We start from the raw sequence: 14,878 nt of genomic DNA, 5'->3' as shown, positions 1-14,878 counted from the left end.
AAGAATACCAATTCACGTATCAATGCAGCATTTAAAAAAGATTTATACAATACTAGTGAAACTGAACGCACATTTACAGGCCATTAAAGTGTATTATAACATTAAAAATGAGAACAAAAATGAAGGCTAATTGGCATCTATGTGAAAAATAAAATAACCAAGTCTAGTTAAAACAGTGTTTAAATATAAATATTATTGTAAAGCATTTTGTGGTTGAAGAAACAGGAGCCATGATTATTTGAAAGCAGAGTTTGATATAAAGCAGTGCTGTTTAAAAGGAGATTTCCTGAGGAAAAGCCTTGTTTTACTGCCTGCGCACAACTCTTCATCTTCACACGTCTCATACTACATTGTGACATTGTTAAAGACAGTTCCTCTAACAAGGACAATATTATTATAAATACTATTATTGACATTTAAAAAAAAAACAACAAAAAAAACTCCAACAAATTCCGCAGCCCTGTGGGTATTTTTTGTTAGCTTTATACTTTCATATTAAACCACACAGGGCATGCCGTTGCTAAGGTATAATTGAATTTCAGTCACATAGAACAAAGAATGAAAAAGGGTTGCACAGTCATCTTACCTGAGATGGGGCACTACAAGACAGACCGGTGAGCTCACTTATTCTGGCGGCAGCGGTGGGATTACTGGAGCTGATGAGTACAGGTGGGCTGATTTCCATGGAATGGCGGTTCTGGGCAGACTGTGAGGACTTGTTGGACATGGTGAGAGAAGTAAAGGAGTGACGCTTTTTGGTGTTCTTCTTGGAATCAGTGTGCTTTTGAGAATTGCTGCTATGTGCTATCCCAGAAGAGCCTTCCCCAGAATCCCCTCCTGAGCTTGAGGGCTTGTCCAACTCTATCAGTTGCTTAGCCGCTGAATTAAACTGAAAATAAATGTAAATAAATCAAAATGACTTACTTAGACTGTAAACTTGTTTGAACATGTTCTCCCCATTTTATTTATCTGTATGTCAATGTAAACAATGTTACATCCTATTTACCATAATGTGAATCTTTTTATTTTAAGGCATTGATAAAAAGCCTGTATAACAGAAAAAGACTACAACTAAATTGTTACATCACATGCAATGGCTTAATTACAGAGGAACCATGTTCTAAAATTTAATTATCCCTTAATTTCAACAGAAATAAAAGAAAGCAAAGCAAAATGTAGAGCAAAAAGTAAAAAAAAAAGAAGCACTGGACAAATTAAATAGGTGTTTAGATTGCAAAGTGCTCCCATCAATAGCAGAAAACAGTGAAGAATCACAAATGTCTATTTACATGGGAAGTATAATTTAATAAATATATTTGGGTTTTTTTTTTTTTTTTTAATTCTTTATTTTTTCAGTGCAAGGCATAAACATTGTAGTGTTTCATAGATGAGTGGTATGTAGTTATTTAACAATTAGGATCACTTTTAGATTCGTGCACCATTTTTCGTTTTTAATTACGAATTTGTGTAAGTCCGGACAGTTGATGAGTCGCCCTTATGGTGTTGGGAGGTTGGGTGTGTTGTACCTTACTGTCAAGTGTGTGGGTTTTCGCTATGCTGAGGGTTGCAGTTAGAGGGTCCCGTGGTTGGAGTGATCAGCATGTGTATATGTACTGATGTGTGAGGTGGTTCTGGTGAGTACATGTGCTGGTCCAGGTGCTGTGTATCCCGCTCAGGGATAATCTAGGGTTTGGTGGTCGTGGGGCATCCAGTCACACTATGTGTTAGGTTTGGTTACTCCTGACCGAGGGAGTGGCGGGGGGGGAGGGGGGGGAGGCGTGTGTGGTGGTTCAGGGTTGCCCCAGGGTCTGTGCATGGTGGTAGGTTAACGTTCCCCATTTTGAGGAGGGTCGTCTTTACTGGGACCCCAACCTGTGCTGTTGTGCCTGGTGGCTAGTGTCGCCCCAGTGGTTGTGTGCGTAGAATATAAAAGCGCAAAAGTAAATCATAAACAGGGGGAAGATAGGGATAACATTAGGGTAAACATTGTCAGATGAGAGCCATATTTAAAGTCTCGGACAGACAGTCCCGTGGGGTTAGTGCCGGAAAGCCGGGCAAATGGGTCCCCGGTCTGGAAACTAGTGCTTCATGTCGGGTTGTCTTTTGAGCTCAGTCCTGTTGCTGCCGCACCCGCATTTGCGGACCTCGGGACGAATGGTTGTGCGTGTGCCGGGTCCAAGGTGGAGGTGGAGGTTCCCGCTTGTGCGTTGTCCGGAAGGTGCTCCAGGCCGGGGGCCGTCAGGAACGGAGTTGCGTCTTCCACCGAGGTGAGTGTGTGCAGGCTGCCATTTCGGGTCACTGTCAGGGATCCATTCATTCCCCACCTGTAGCTCATGTTGGCTGAGTGTAGTATGCTGGTCACAGGAGTGAGCGTTTTACGCCACAGGAGGGTTGCCTTCGTAAGGTCTTGATAGAATGACAGGGAGGCTTCTTCAAATTGTATGGGTGTTTTTCCCTTTATTGCCGCCATTATTAGTATTTTGTCATGGGTTGTAGCGCAACGGAGAATGACGTCTCTCGTCGCCGTGGTTGATGTCCCCTTGGGCCCTGGTAAGCGGTAGATTCCTTCTATGTTTAATTTTTTGGCCACCGCATGGGATAAGATGGAGGTCATCAGTCGTCTGACATAATGGGGTAGTTCATCTACTGAGACTGTCGTCGGGATGCCCCTTACTTTGATGTTGGCGCGGCGTTGGCGGTCTTCCATGGCCGTGAGTTGTGCAGTGATTGCTCTCTGGTGGGACCAGACCTGTTGCACCGTGTTCTGGAGCTCTGTCATCTGCATTTGGACATCTGCAATGTCTCTCTCCGAGGCTTGTACCCGGTCTGTGATGGCCTTCATGTCAGTTTTTATAGGAGCGAGTTCGTTTGCTAGTATTTTGTGGAAGTCTGACAGTAGGACCTTCAGGTCATGTCTGGTCGTTGGTGTGCAGTCGTTGGGAGCTGCGGGCGCCATCTGGTGAGTGGCTACCAGTTGGTCTGCCCCTGTGTGCTCGTTTTGGTGGGTGAGGGCATTAGGCCGCTGGGTAGTGACCGACCGCGGAGCCTCAGTAAGAGCGGGTTGGGGTTGTGCTGGCCTTTGGAACATAGTCCCGATATCCCTGTTTTCCATCGCCGACGTCTTCTGCGACCGGCGGCCCATGGCTGGCATGTGGACCAGGTTATCGGGCAAGGTTTGAGGGTAATCGTCGTTCACTTGCCTCGTGAGTAGCGTCTCCAGGCCTGAGAGGGACAACGTGGGGTAGGCCCCGGTTTTCCGCTTCCGTCTTGGCTGGGTCTTTTGCTGAAAGAAGGGCATCTATCGCCTCGGGAGTCGGTGCCCGTTGTAGCTGGTAACTTTTGGGGTCAGGATGGGTTCTCAATTTGGGGTCAATTGCATTTTTGTGATTTTGTGTGGAGGAGCTCTCAAGCATGGCGTCCGTGCAGGCTGATGGTCAAGCTCCGCCCCCCAATATATTTGGGTTTTTAATGCCATGAACTATGACTCAGAACATTTCAGTTAATTAAGACCTGAATGTTTTGAATATGATGAAATTGAGGACAACATTTGAACCTTGAGCCATTCCCCTATGGGTAGCAAGTACCATCTTGGTAAGCAGCTTTATTGTGCTTAAGTATAGAATACAAGTTATCTTCTACAAACTACCTGCATCTACTTCAAGTAGTCTTCTATAAACTATCAGTAAAGGCTTCCCATTCAAAACTTCTCAGGAATATAAGACAAAGCTGCGGAGACTAGAATAATTTCTTGATGCCAATGGCTACTATGGATGCTCATTATCCCCACAGCATGGACTTGTAATTTAAGGTCATGTAACACCTGGAGGGTGTTTAAAGATCTCTTCAACTAAAACAACTCCAAACTTGGAGAGCAGAGCTGGGTGAGGGAATTCATTCTGCTTCACAGAAAACTGCAGAAACATTTGTAAATAAATACACAAGAGGAAAAGAGAATTTTCACAGGATGTTTATGCTTGTAGGATGTTCTTTTTTATGAGATACAACTAAGACACTAAAGTCCACGCGATTTCAACACTTTATAAGCATTAACTTAACCCAATTTAAAGGCAATTAAAAAAGACTCTGTGTTAACAATAAAGGAACAGCAACATTCAGGTCCAACATATAATCCTAGACATTTAAGAAGATTTCCCACAAACTTCACTCTGGTGACATATGAGAGGCAGTTATTTTAACATGTCCCGAAGCATTCCTTAGCTCTTTTAATAAAACAGCCTGCTAGGGAAGAGCAATTAAAGAGAACAAAGTGATTACCCTTGAGTTTTGCCAGTTTTCCTCTCGGCTTGTTTTTCCACTTAATTAAGATATTTGTTTATCTCTTGAAACCATTATAGACGAAAGGATATGCCTGCAGATTATTGGGCAAAGCTCGGTTTCAGAATGCTATCCGTTTACCCATGGGATCGATTTGACACAGGACCAATGTGGCATTTCCTTCTGGTAGGCAAACTAAAAGATGTCTGCAAAGAGACTAAGCAGATGTCCTCGTGTCTGTTTAATTAGCTACACGAACATGGACAAATGAAGATGCCAAGGGTTATATAGCAATTGGTGGAAAGGTATGTACCTTCCAAGTGAATTATAGCAGCTGGCAGTATAATTTGAGCTTAGGGAGACTATAAAATAGATTGCACTGAAAGGGTTAAAACAGGTGCACACTGGGAAATGGAACATTGTCAAAACACAAATGGCAGCCTGTTACCTTGTCAAAATTCTGTCACATCAGAGCACTGCAAATAAGTGCATAGCTTACCTAACACTCTCCTAACACCACCTCACAGTTGGCCCCTACTAATCTTGAATGATGCTTGTGATGACAAGCCTTTCGTTACTTTTGTGTATATACCGTATATAATAATCCACGATGCTGAATTTCAGAAGTAGCCATCGCACAATCCCCAGAACTACAACTTCCTTGATGCTTTGCCACTGTAATTATCATCATGACACAAGTCACACTATGACAAGTAGTGCCTCTAAAAATCAACTTAAATAAATAAAGAGGAAAAAATATATAGGTGTATTTCAGTGACAAACTGATGATTTTAGAAATAATGCTTGTTTAGCTATAGTTTATCGCTGATTTTTAGAGAAACTTTCCACTGGATAAATAGAAAAATGTCATGCATACCTGTTTGGTTTAAAATTCAAATAATAGTATTTTAATCGATACTTAGTGTAGTCATTCATAGTCATTCACAAACCGAAAAATACATACATTTATTTCTTTAAAATAAATACATATATTTATCCAGGTAATCACCAATGATTGAGGTCTAATACATGATTTTGATGAAACACATCATTCAGAAATTAGAACTTTCATTTTTAACTTAGAGTTCGCACAGGCAGGTGTCATAGGAAACTATCACTGATTTAACTAGATAACTGGTTTAACTAGATGGAGGTACTTGCCAGGGATTTAAAGGTAATAGGTTTTGCAGTCCAACTCTTACTTCATTCAGAAAGTTTTATTGGAGCAATTACTATTGTAATGTACGTAATAATGCTCACAGTTGACTTTGGCCCCTGTTATGTTAAAGAGGTGGCGATGCTGGATTGAGAAGTATTACAGAAATCCCAAACCTTCTGCATGAAAGTAAGGAGCCGATGTGAACTCAAGTAAGTTGAGTCCAGATGTCCTACGATTTAATGGTGGTTTGCAAGAACAGTGTGACTAATAATGAAATACTTTCTTCCGATTATACTTTAATCAAATAGCAAGCCACTGAGTGTAAAACAAAAAAAATATTGATCGCTCTTTCTCATTTCTGTGTTTGTCTCAATATATTAAAGTTATGGTGAGATTATCAAAAAATTATCTTTAATTTAAGCAAATTCTTACATTGCTGTGCTGTGCATCAGGTACCTATACCAAGGCAAACCTCAAAAAAAGAAAACATGGCTCAAAAATAGGAGCGATCACTATGAATATGCAAATAAGTACAAACAGCCTAGTTTATTTTTAGGTTCCCCTTCCTCTTGGTCCATTAGGATTATACCTTATGCACTGGTATATATAAAACTGTCTTTTAATGCTGTGTTTGTGAAATGTTGTTATATCTGCACACAGAAAAATCATGGAAATGAAGTTTAGAATTAATTAACAGTTTCATTTATGAAAAGACATGAGCAAGCACACCAATAGCTTACAGAATAGTTTTATGGGTTTTATTTTCAGAATTAATCTAATCACAGCCACGCATGCACAGTTGCAGCACACAGAGATGTTTGGTGGACGTAGAACTGAGATGAATTGTGAATATATTGGCACTATACCAAACATAATGAAGGAATACAAGGGGTTCCTGGCAGAGAACAAGGGACAGATATAGTTAACAATATTTTAAGACTACCTTTGATTCTGCAAAACTCTGTGTATCAAAAGCAGGCATGATAAGTGCAGGGATGCAGAAACCAAAACAAGCTAAAAAAAAATATAAGCAGCAAAGCTGGATTTCTAAGGGTTCATTTGTGTTTTCAGCCAGTCAGAAACAAAAGTGACATTTAAACTGTGTTTGGTAACCAAAAAATGCAAAGTATAGAATAAACAGCCTGGTGCTCCAGTCTGGTACAATATGCAGGTTTAACCCCTTAAGGACCGGACTGTTTTTGCGATGTTGTACATTTGCGACCAGGCATCTTTTTACACTTTGTGGTGCTTGTGTTTAGCTGTAATTTTCCGCTCTCTCATTTACTGTTCCCATACAAATTATGTATTGTTTTTTTTCAGGACAAAATGGGCTTTCTTTACATACCATTATTTATATAATCTCATGTAATTTAATTTAAAAAAAAAATGAAAAAATATAATGAAAAATTGAATGAAATACATGTGAAATACTTTTATGTGAAAAATCTTTTACTCATCTACAAAAGCAAATAAAAAAAAAAACTGCTACATAGATTCAAAATGTTGTCCTGAGTTTAAAAATACCCAGTGTTTACATGCTTTTTGCTATTTTTTTGCATGTTATAGGGCTATAAGTACAAGTAGGATATTGCGGTTTCAAAACATACATTTTTAAAATGTATCAATAGTGACATTGTAACACTATTATCTGTCATAAATCGCTGAATAACACCCCACATGTACATATTTTTTTTTAAAGTAGACAACCCAGGGTATTCAATATGGGGTATGTCCAGACTTTTTAGTAGCCACTTAGTCGCAAACACTGGCCAAAGTTAGCGTTCATATTTGTTTGTGTGTGAAAAAAGTAAAAAACTAAATTGAACGCTAATTTTGGCCAGTGTTTGTTACTAAGTGGTTACTAAAAAAGACTGGACATACCCCATTTGCAATACCTTGGGTTGTCTTCTTTTGCAAATGGTATGCCATCATGGGGGTAATTCTCATTCCTGGGCTACCATACGCTCTCAAAGGCAACGTAACCAACCTGGCCATTTTCAATGTAAAAATATTTGACCCATATATTTGACCCTGTAACTTTCAAAAACGCTATAAAACCTGTACATGGGGGGTACTGTTATACTCAGGAGACTTTTCTGAACACAAATATTAGTGTTTCAAAACTGGAAAATGTATCACAACAATTATATCATCAGTAAAAGTGCTGTTTGTGTGTGAAAAATGCAAAAAAAAGTCACTTTCACTGACAATATCATCGTTGTGATATGTTTTACTGTTTTGAATCAGTAATATTTGTATTCAGCAAAGTCTCCCGAGTAAAACAGTACCCCCCATGAACAGGTTTTAGGGTGTCGTAGAACGTTACAGGGTAAAATACAGTGCTAGCAAATTAAATTCTCTGGACTTTCGACCCGGGTTTGCAGGCAGGTCCCTCAAATTGCAATCAATAAAATTACTTAATTATGTAAAAATATTACATAAATACACACGTAGAATTTAAATATATATGCATATTTATATATTTGAAGTCTACATGTATATTTATGTAATTTTGTATATGGACATATATATATTTCGTATTCTTTTTATTTATTTATATATACATAGATATATATACAATTTCATTCTAAGTGTATTTTGATATAAATATATATATATTAATATCAAAATACAGTTAGAATAACATTTCATATAGATATATAATTCTTTTTTTAATTTTTATTATTTTTACATTTTTTAATTTAATTTAAATTACTTATTATTTGTATTTTATAATAATATATATATACAATATATATAGTTATTATATATATGATATATATATGATATATATACGTGTGTAATTTAATTATAAGTGTATTTTTATATTAATATATGTACATATTAATATAAAAATACACTTAGCATGACATTATATATATGATATATAGACATATATTATATAGGTATAATATATGTCTATATATCATATATATATACACATATATAATTATTATTTATTTTTAATTAACATGTACCTTTATTTTTTATTTCTTGATTTTACACTAGCAGGGATACTGCCTGTCAGCACAGACAGTCCCCCTGCAGGCAGACACATGGACACGTACTGTGACCATGTGGTCGCTCTGTTGAGGGGTCCAAATCCGCCATGGGGAGACTGTCTGGGCTGCAGGCAGTCTCCCCACACCGGGAGCAACGCCGATCGCCGACGGGGGAACTACGGCGATCGGGTAAGTAACTAAGACCGTTAGGACGGTTCAGGACCGTCAGCGGTCGGCAACGCAAAAATGCCGATGACGGTCCTGAACCGTCCTCGGTCCTTAAGGGGTTAAAATATTTTTTTTTACTTTCTGTAACATATTTGTGTAAATATCTGAATTTGCCATTGCACATGATGAGCCAGAATTCAGAGTAGGGTTTGAGGAGTAAATAACTGTTTTATTAATTAACCAAATTAAATGATATTGCATACAATGAATTCTTAGGGTATGGAGATTAGTTTGACTAAATACGGAAAATGACATTTTTTAAATGAGCTTCATTTGGCGCCTGACAATTTCGGGCTCTTTCGATTGCCTTTTTCAGAACATTAGTTTTTGTTTGAGGCTCTAGTGCTTGAATTTCTGCACAGATACCCTCCTTGAGCTGCCCAAGTGTACACGGTTTATAAATGAACACCCGCTCCATCAGATATCCACACAGGAAGTAATTGGGAGCTGAAAGGTCAGGCGAATGTGGCGGTCAATTAATCTGGGAATTTCTTGAAATTATCCACTCGCTGGTCGCAGTTTTGAAAATAAAATTCAACTATTTTTACTCGTTGTTCCTTAATGAAATTGCCCATGATTAATCTCCCAAGACTCAAGTTATAATATGTACCTGCAACAAAAAAATTGAACTACTTAGAAATAAGTTTTTACCTGTCAAATCCTACTCCATATTTTGGCCCATCCTATATGTAAAAGCAACTAATAGTAAAGCATTCATGTCTCTTTATATGCCACATGCTCTGCTACACTTACTTTTCAAACTTAATTAGGTAGGACCAGAGTGCTTCCTTAACCCCTGTGTGACATGTCATGATTCCCTTTTATTCCAGAAGTTTGGTCTTTAAGGGGTTAACCCTGTAAGGACCAAACTTCTGGAATAAAAGGGAATCATGACATGTCACACATGTCATGTGTCATTATGGGGTTAAAGCTCTTTTTACATTTTTTTAAATTGATTATTGATTCAACACTTATGTTTGAACTAATAACCGAAAAACAGCTTCACAGTTCTGTATGAATCATAGGAACCAGGTCAAACTTATGGATTATTGCTAGTAAAACATTAATAAGAAAGTGATGTACACTGGTATGATTTGTGAAGAATTCATTCACACATATTGTTTAACAGTACGTTATGTCTTACCTCTACGTAAGAAATGGGGAATATTCCTATCTTGTCTCCTAGCATTCCTTCAGCCCAGTTTTCATCCACCCGGCGGATCACGGTAAGGATGTCATCCTGCAGATAGAATAATGATTATTTCAAACCATGTGAGCTCGTTGATATGTAGCACAAGAACAGAGCAAGCATGAGGTAACTGGGCCTCTTACACTCGATGGCAATCTTTACATTCATAACGAAGTTCATATGTGTTGTGGCAATGTGTCCGTTTCACTGATCGTGAGTGTCTCACCCGATAAAAATCCTAAGAAAGATCAAAGCGACTATTCTCTCTGGGTGTAGAACCCAAGAAGGTGAAAATCTCCTCATAAATCTCTTCTGAAAAGTGAAAATACCTAGAGTCTCTCAAGGTCACCCCGAACGTCTGAATAAGCCTTCAACGCTTACTGACTATTCATTTCAAACTGGGAATTCACATTACTTTCCTTCAGTGGTTTGACAAGTACATCCATATGACTTCCTTTTAATTATATGACAATATTGTCTTCATGCAAATTAGACCTTTAATAGGTCTCAATGAGCTGGTAATGCAGACAAATTTTGTAATTAGCTGAGGGAAGCACTCACAAAATTGGCAGATGTGTTAATTCACACCAAGTTATTAAAAAATACGAAGTATGGACAAATAGGGCAAAACGCGTCTGTAGGTGCACAATGTTACCCACAATATACTATAAAGAGCTTATTATCCAGACATTGTGGGATACAGTTAAATTATATTTATCCTATAGAGAGAGTAATTAGCAAGTACGCTGCTTTATCAGGGAAATATTGTCACCTGAGGCTTATAAAGGAATTACTGAAAGGGGTCAACATTCTATGTATAAACCATGAAGGAATCCTGCATTATTATTATTTTTTTCCTGTTTCAAAGTGTTCTCCACTGCAACATATTCAGCTATAGGAAACACATTATGAGTCCTGATTCATGGGTTACATATCCCCTGCTAGAGCACAATCCAGTAATTATTTCACATTACCTTTTTACCTTTAATTCATGGCACACAAAAGACTGGTACACAAATTAAAGCACCGTTAAAGTCACCCAGACCACTTCACCTCAATGTCCCTGCCATTCAACCTGCAATGTAAAATGTTTCAGCTTTGTAGAAACTGAAAAGTTTACAGTGCAGGGTAAAACACAGCTAAAGAGCCACTCACGTGGCGTTGTAGCTCATAGGAAAGTTTTACATTTCCTGGGCCATTGCAGGAGGAAGGGGCACTCTAGTGTTGGAAATATAGGTTTGTATCCCTAACACTATAGAGAGTTCCTTAAACTGGCCCAAATTAAAATGTGTTATTTTTTTCTTTGACACATGCACACATTGTTGCGAATTTTACTTTTTTTCACTAAACAAATTTAAAGTAGCAAAAATAAGATAAGTGAAGAAACAAATCACCCATAAATAAGAAATACATTTTATTTACATTATGCTTGAGATAAGATGATCATAAAGTGGGAATTACTCATTAAAGGACCACTATAGGCACCCAGACCGCTTCAGCTCAATGATGATATTACTTAGTGCCAGGAGTTTGTTTTCCTGGCACTATAGTGGTCCTTTAAGTCCAATCACCTATACTAGCTAAGGTCTATTATTAAACTGGATCAGAAATAGATAAAAATGTACTTATCTCTTTCACAATAGACAGACAGACAGACAGACAGACAGACAGACAGACAGACAGACAGACAGACAGACAGACAGACAGACAGACAGACAGACAGATAGATAGACAGACAGACATATATTACTGTGTAGCATAATACGGTTACAGTTACACTCACTGAATATGTGATTCTGGAGACGTGAGACGGAAAATAGACACAATTCTGAACAATACCCAACTAACACCATATCTTGCCTTTATATATTTTGTGTAGATTATGTAGTACACCATAGTCACAGATATATGAATTTACCACCAGGGTAATTTAAACAGCACCGACCTCACAAAATTCATAATGGTGTCAGAATCCTAACACATGGTTATTTTACAAGTTTGTATCTTGTGCAGGAGACTGCAATTCCTCATCTGAACACAGTATTAAAAAGGGACAGGTTCTGAGGACAGCAACAGTGCTTTGTTTGGTGCCATCTCCACTTAAATTTTTTTTTCAAAATTACTGAATGCTATTTTTTTTTATTTACGTTAACATGGTTACATATATTTTCAAAACTTCAAAAGTAGTAATACATTTTACCATATTTCTTATAAAGTTCAAGACAGAGATTCTTATATAACTAACTATCAAAACTTACTATAAAATAAATAACAAACAGGACAAAAAAGTAAAAGACAATTTAGAGACAGGTTGGCAGGGAAACCTAATTGGATAGATACTATTTAAATCAGGGCATCAGGATGTGTACAAATGGGCTATCCCTATAGGCCCACAATAAAAAAGTTTAGTTTTGCAGAGCAGAGAAATGCAGGTTAGGAAAGATAACAGAAATGGTGGGTATGTGTGGTTGTAACATTAAATAATTTTACAAAACTAAAAAGCAAAACTGCAAAATTATTTAATATTATAACCACACATACCCACCATTTCTGTTATCTTTCCTAACCTGCATTGTTTCTTTAACAAGATAATAATAGCAACAGTACCAACATATGGAAGTAGACCAAAGGTGTCCAGAAGATTTAGTCCAACTATCAGATTTCATAAACATAAAGCTAATGGATGAAGATGTAATGTCCTGGGATTCACACAAACACTAGAAACTTTACGAATGAATATCTATTTCACTTTATATTTTTAAATATAGTTTTGCATATTTTCTAAATGCTGTATCTAAGCCAATCATCAAAAATTAAGCATCGTTTTCTCTCTGTGCCCATTTAAAAGTATAGTCTAAGTACTTGGCACTAAAATAACTTTATCTTAATCAAGTGATTTTATAGCGCAAATGCTGCCCATATAGCTTTGATGTTATAAATAGTGCTGTTTCTGAGAACCGGTACTGTTTACATTTTATAGTTTGCACTTGGAGCTCCAGACTGAAATAGATCCAATTACTGAATCTATTTGATAACTGAAATCAGTCCTGAAAAGTATGCTGATGCCAGACACTGACAGGGTCCCTTACTAAAGTGAGAAATGTTGGGAATTCACAGAGAATTCAAAGTGAATTTCAAACTTAAAGGGACACTATTGTACAGCCTATTGTTCTGGTGAGAAAAATCAGTCCCTTCAGGCTTTTTGTAGTAAAAACTGTCTTTTCAGAGAAATTTTTAAAGGACTTTTATTTGAGGACTTTTATCATCTTTGTTTTTATGTTTATTTTAAACTAATACATTCACCATTTTTATTCAAAACCTCATCCAAGTCCTTTTTGGAGCCTCCAAGGAATCCTCACAGGGGAAGTGCCATCCCCATTCAAATTGGCACAAAACCTACACACCTAGAGCCGGGATTCGTAGGCTCAGGACCAGGTGAGCACCCCATTTATTGAACACATATCTGTGTCATTTATCACCATAAGTCTACACATTGGTCTGCTTTCTTCCCTTCTTTTTCGTGTTCCCGAGAAATTCTTCAAGCCGAGGTAGGAGGGTGGTGCTACCATAACAGCACACAAGCCTTTATACGGAGCCAGTGTTTTCTACATACAGGCTCCTTGAAATGTGAGTGTAATATTCAGCACGATATCATTATAATCACTGTGAAGCCATTTTTCAGTACCATCTACACTATATTGTATTTTCTGTATTTTACCTTGACATGTACCCCATATTTTACCATTGAATGAGACTACGTTTTGGTAAGATTTATCTGTGTTTGAGCGCTCCACTTATAGGTGTAGGTCCTTGTCACTTGCACCGCACCAATATCTACTAGTTTTATGATGTGTCTAAAGTTATGTTTCGAAAATTGTATATATATTTTTTTACATTAGAGTGTTCTGTATTATATATTAAAGTGAACTTGATTCGAATAATAATGAAATAATTCCTCCAATAATTCAGCATATGTAAATGTGTCTCAAGTGAAGAGCGTCAGGAATTGAGAAGTGGCAAACAAATTCTCCCCATGGGCAGAGTTATGGAGAGTTCAGCATTCGTATAGACGGTTGACCATCTGTCACCAGGATAATGTCTGACAAAGCAAAAGGGACACTTGATTTATTCCGGTCTTGTGTGTTCAGAATTAATTCACAGTACAACACATAAACCAGAACTACTTGAAAATGTTATAGCCTAAATAGTCCTGTAATTAAAGATGTGTGATATAGTAGCTATGGGAACTGGATGCATTGATAACTACTAGGACTTTAACATTCTATTTGAAGCCCTGTATGCAGATATATTTTAACCAACTCAGCAATGCATATGCTTACTGTAAATTTGTGTTAATACATGTTTTAACAATTTTAGACCTTGATACTATCAAAATGTGACTGTTGTGCCTTCGTTTTGGCAAACCTGACAGCTAACTAAAAGTTATATGAAAGTTAGCTGCTACTTTGTTAAGTAAATTCAAAACTGTCTATAACTCTCACCTCCTACAGTGCGTGCCTCATTATCTTGGCACAGTTGGAGTACAAAAATCATTTTAACTCTCACTATGCTTGGATGCACATGCACGTATGGATTGCTCTCTGGATGGAAAACTCCTGAACGTTGAGAGGGTTAAAAAAAAAAAAACCTTGTTAACAAATCTTTTTTTTTTTTTACCATGCTAAACAATGCCTTACCAAATGTATGGAATTTAATGGAAAGAGCATACGGTAATATTGCAGATTGTACCAGAAATCATAGCAAGAACATTATTTATTTTCTGGTATGTCTACTTGGCTCACGTATATTGGAAAGACAACTCATCTCCTTCATGTTAGAATAGAAGAGCACATATTTTGAATATTTTATAGGGGTCTAGGATCAGATTTATTCAGGTTGAGATTCATGGGGAATAAAAAAAAAAAGTCAAAAGATTTCAATCAAATGATGGGAAATCAGGTGTAATTATTAGCAAACGGAGAAAAGAAATGGATTTACCAACTGGACACTTTACAACCAGATGTT

General features: G+C 37.4%; 1 protein-coding gene across 2 annotated transcripts in view; it reads right to left on the bottom strand.

Annotated features, from left to right (window-relative positions):
* The window catches only part of SH3RF1 (SH3 domain containing ring finger 1), a 151,857-nt gene that overhangs the window by 28,210 nt on the left and 108,769 nt on the right, over positions 1-14,878 (bottom strand). For both annotated transcript variants that reach the window (XM_063458186.1, XM_063458187.1), the window contains exons 4-5: positions 9,809-9,904; positions 587-889 (exon numbers count right to left, since the gene is read on the bottom strand). In XM_063458186.1, coding sequence (XP_063314256.1) covers positions 587-889; positions 9,809-9,904 — 399 coding nt within the window. The remainder of the gene's footprint in view (positions 1-586; positions 890-9,808; positions 9,905-14,878) is intronic.

Source organism: Pelobates fuscus, chromosome 6 (assembly GCF_036172605.1).
Source record: "Pelobates fuscus isolate aPelFus1 chromosome 6, aPelFus1.pri, whole genome shotgun sequence".
In the NCBI taxonomy this organism is placed as follows: Eukaryota; Metazoa; Chordata; class Amphibia; order Anura; family Pelobatidae; genus Pelobates; species Pelobates fuscus.
The sequence above is the reverse complement of the archived record's forward strand: the minus strand, read 5'-3'. Positions and strand labels throughout refer to the sequence as shown.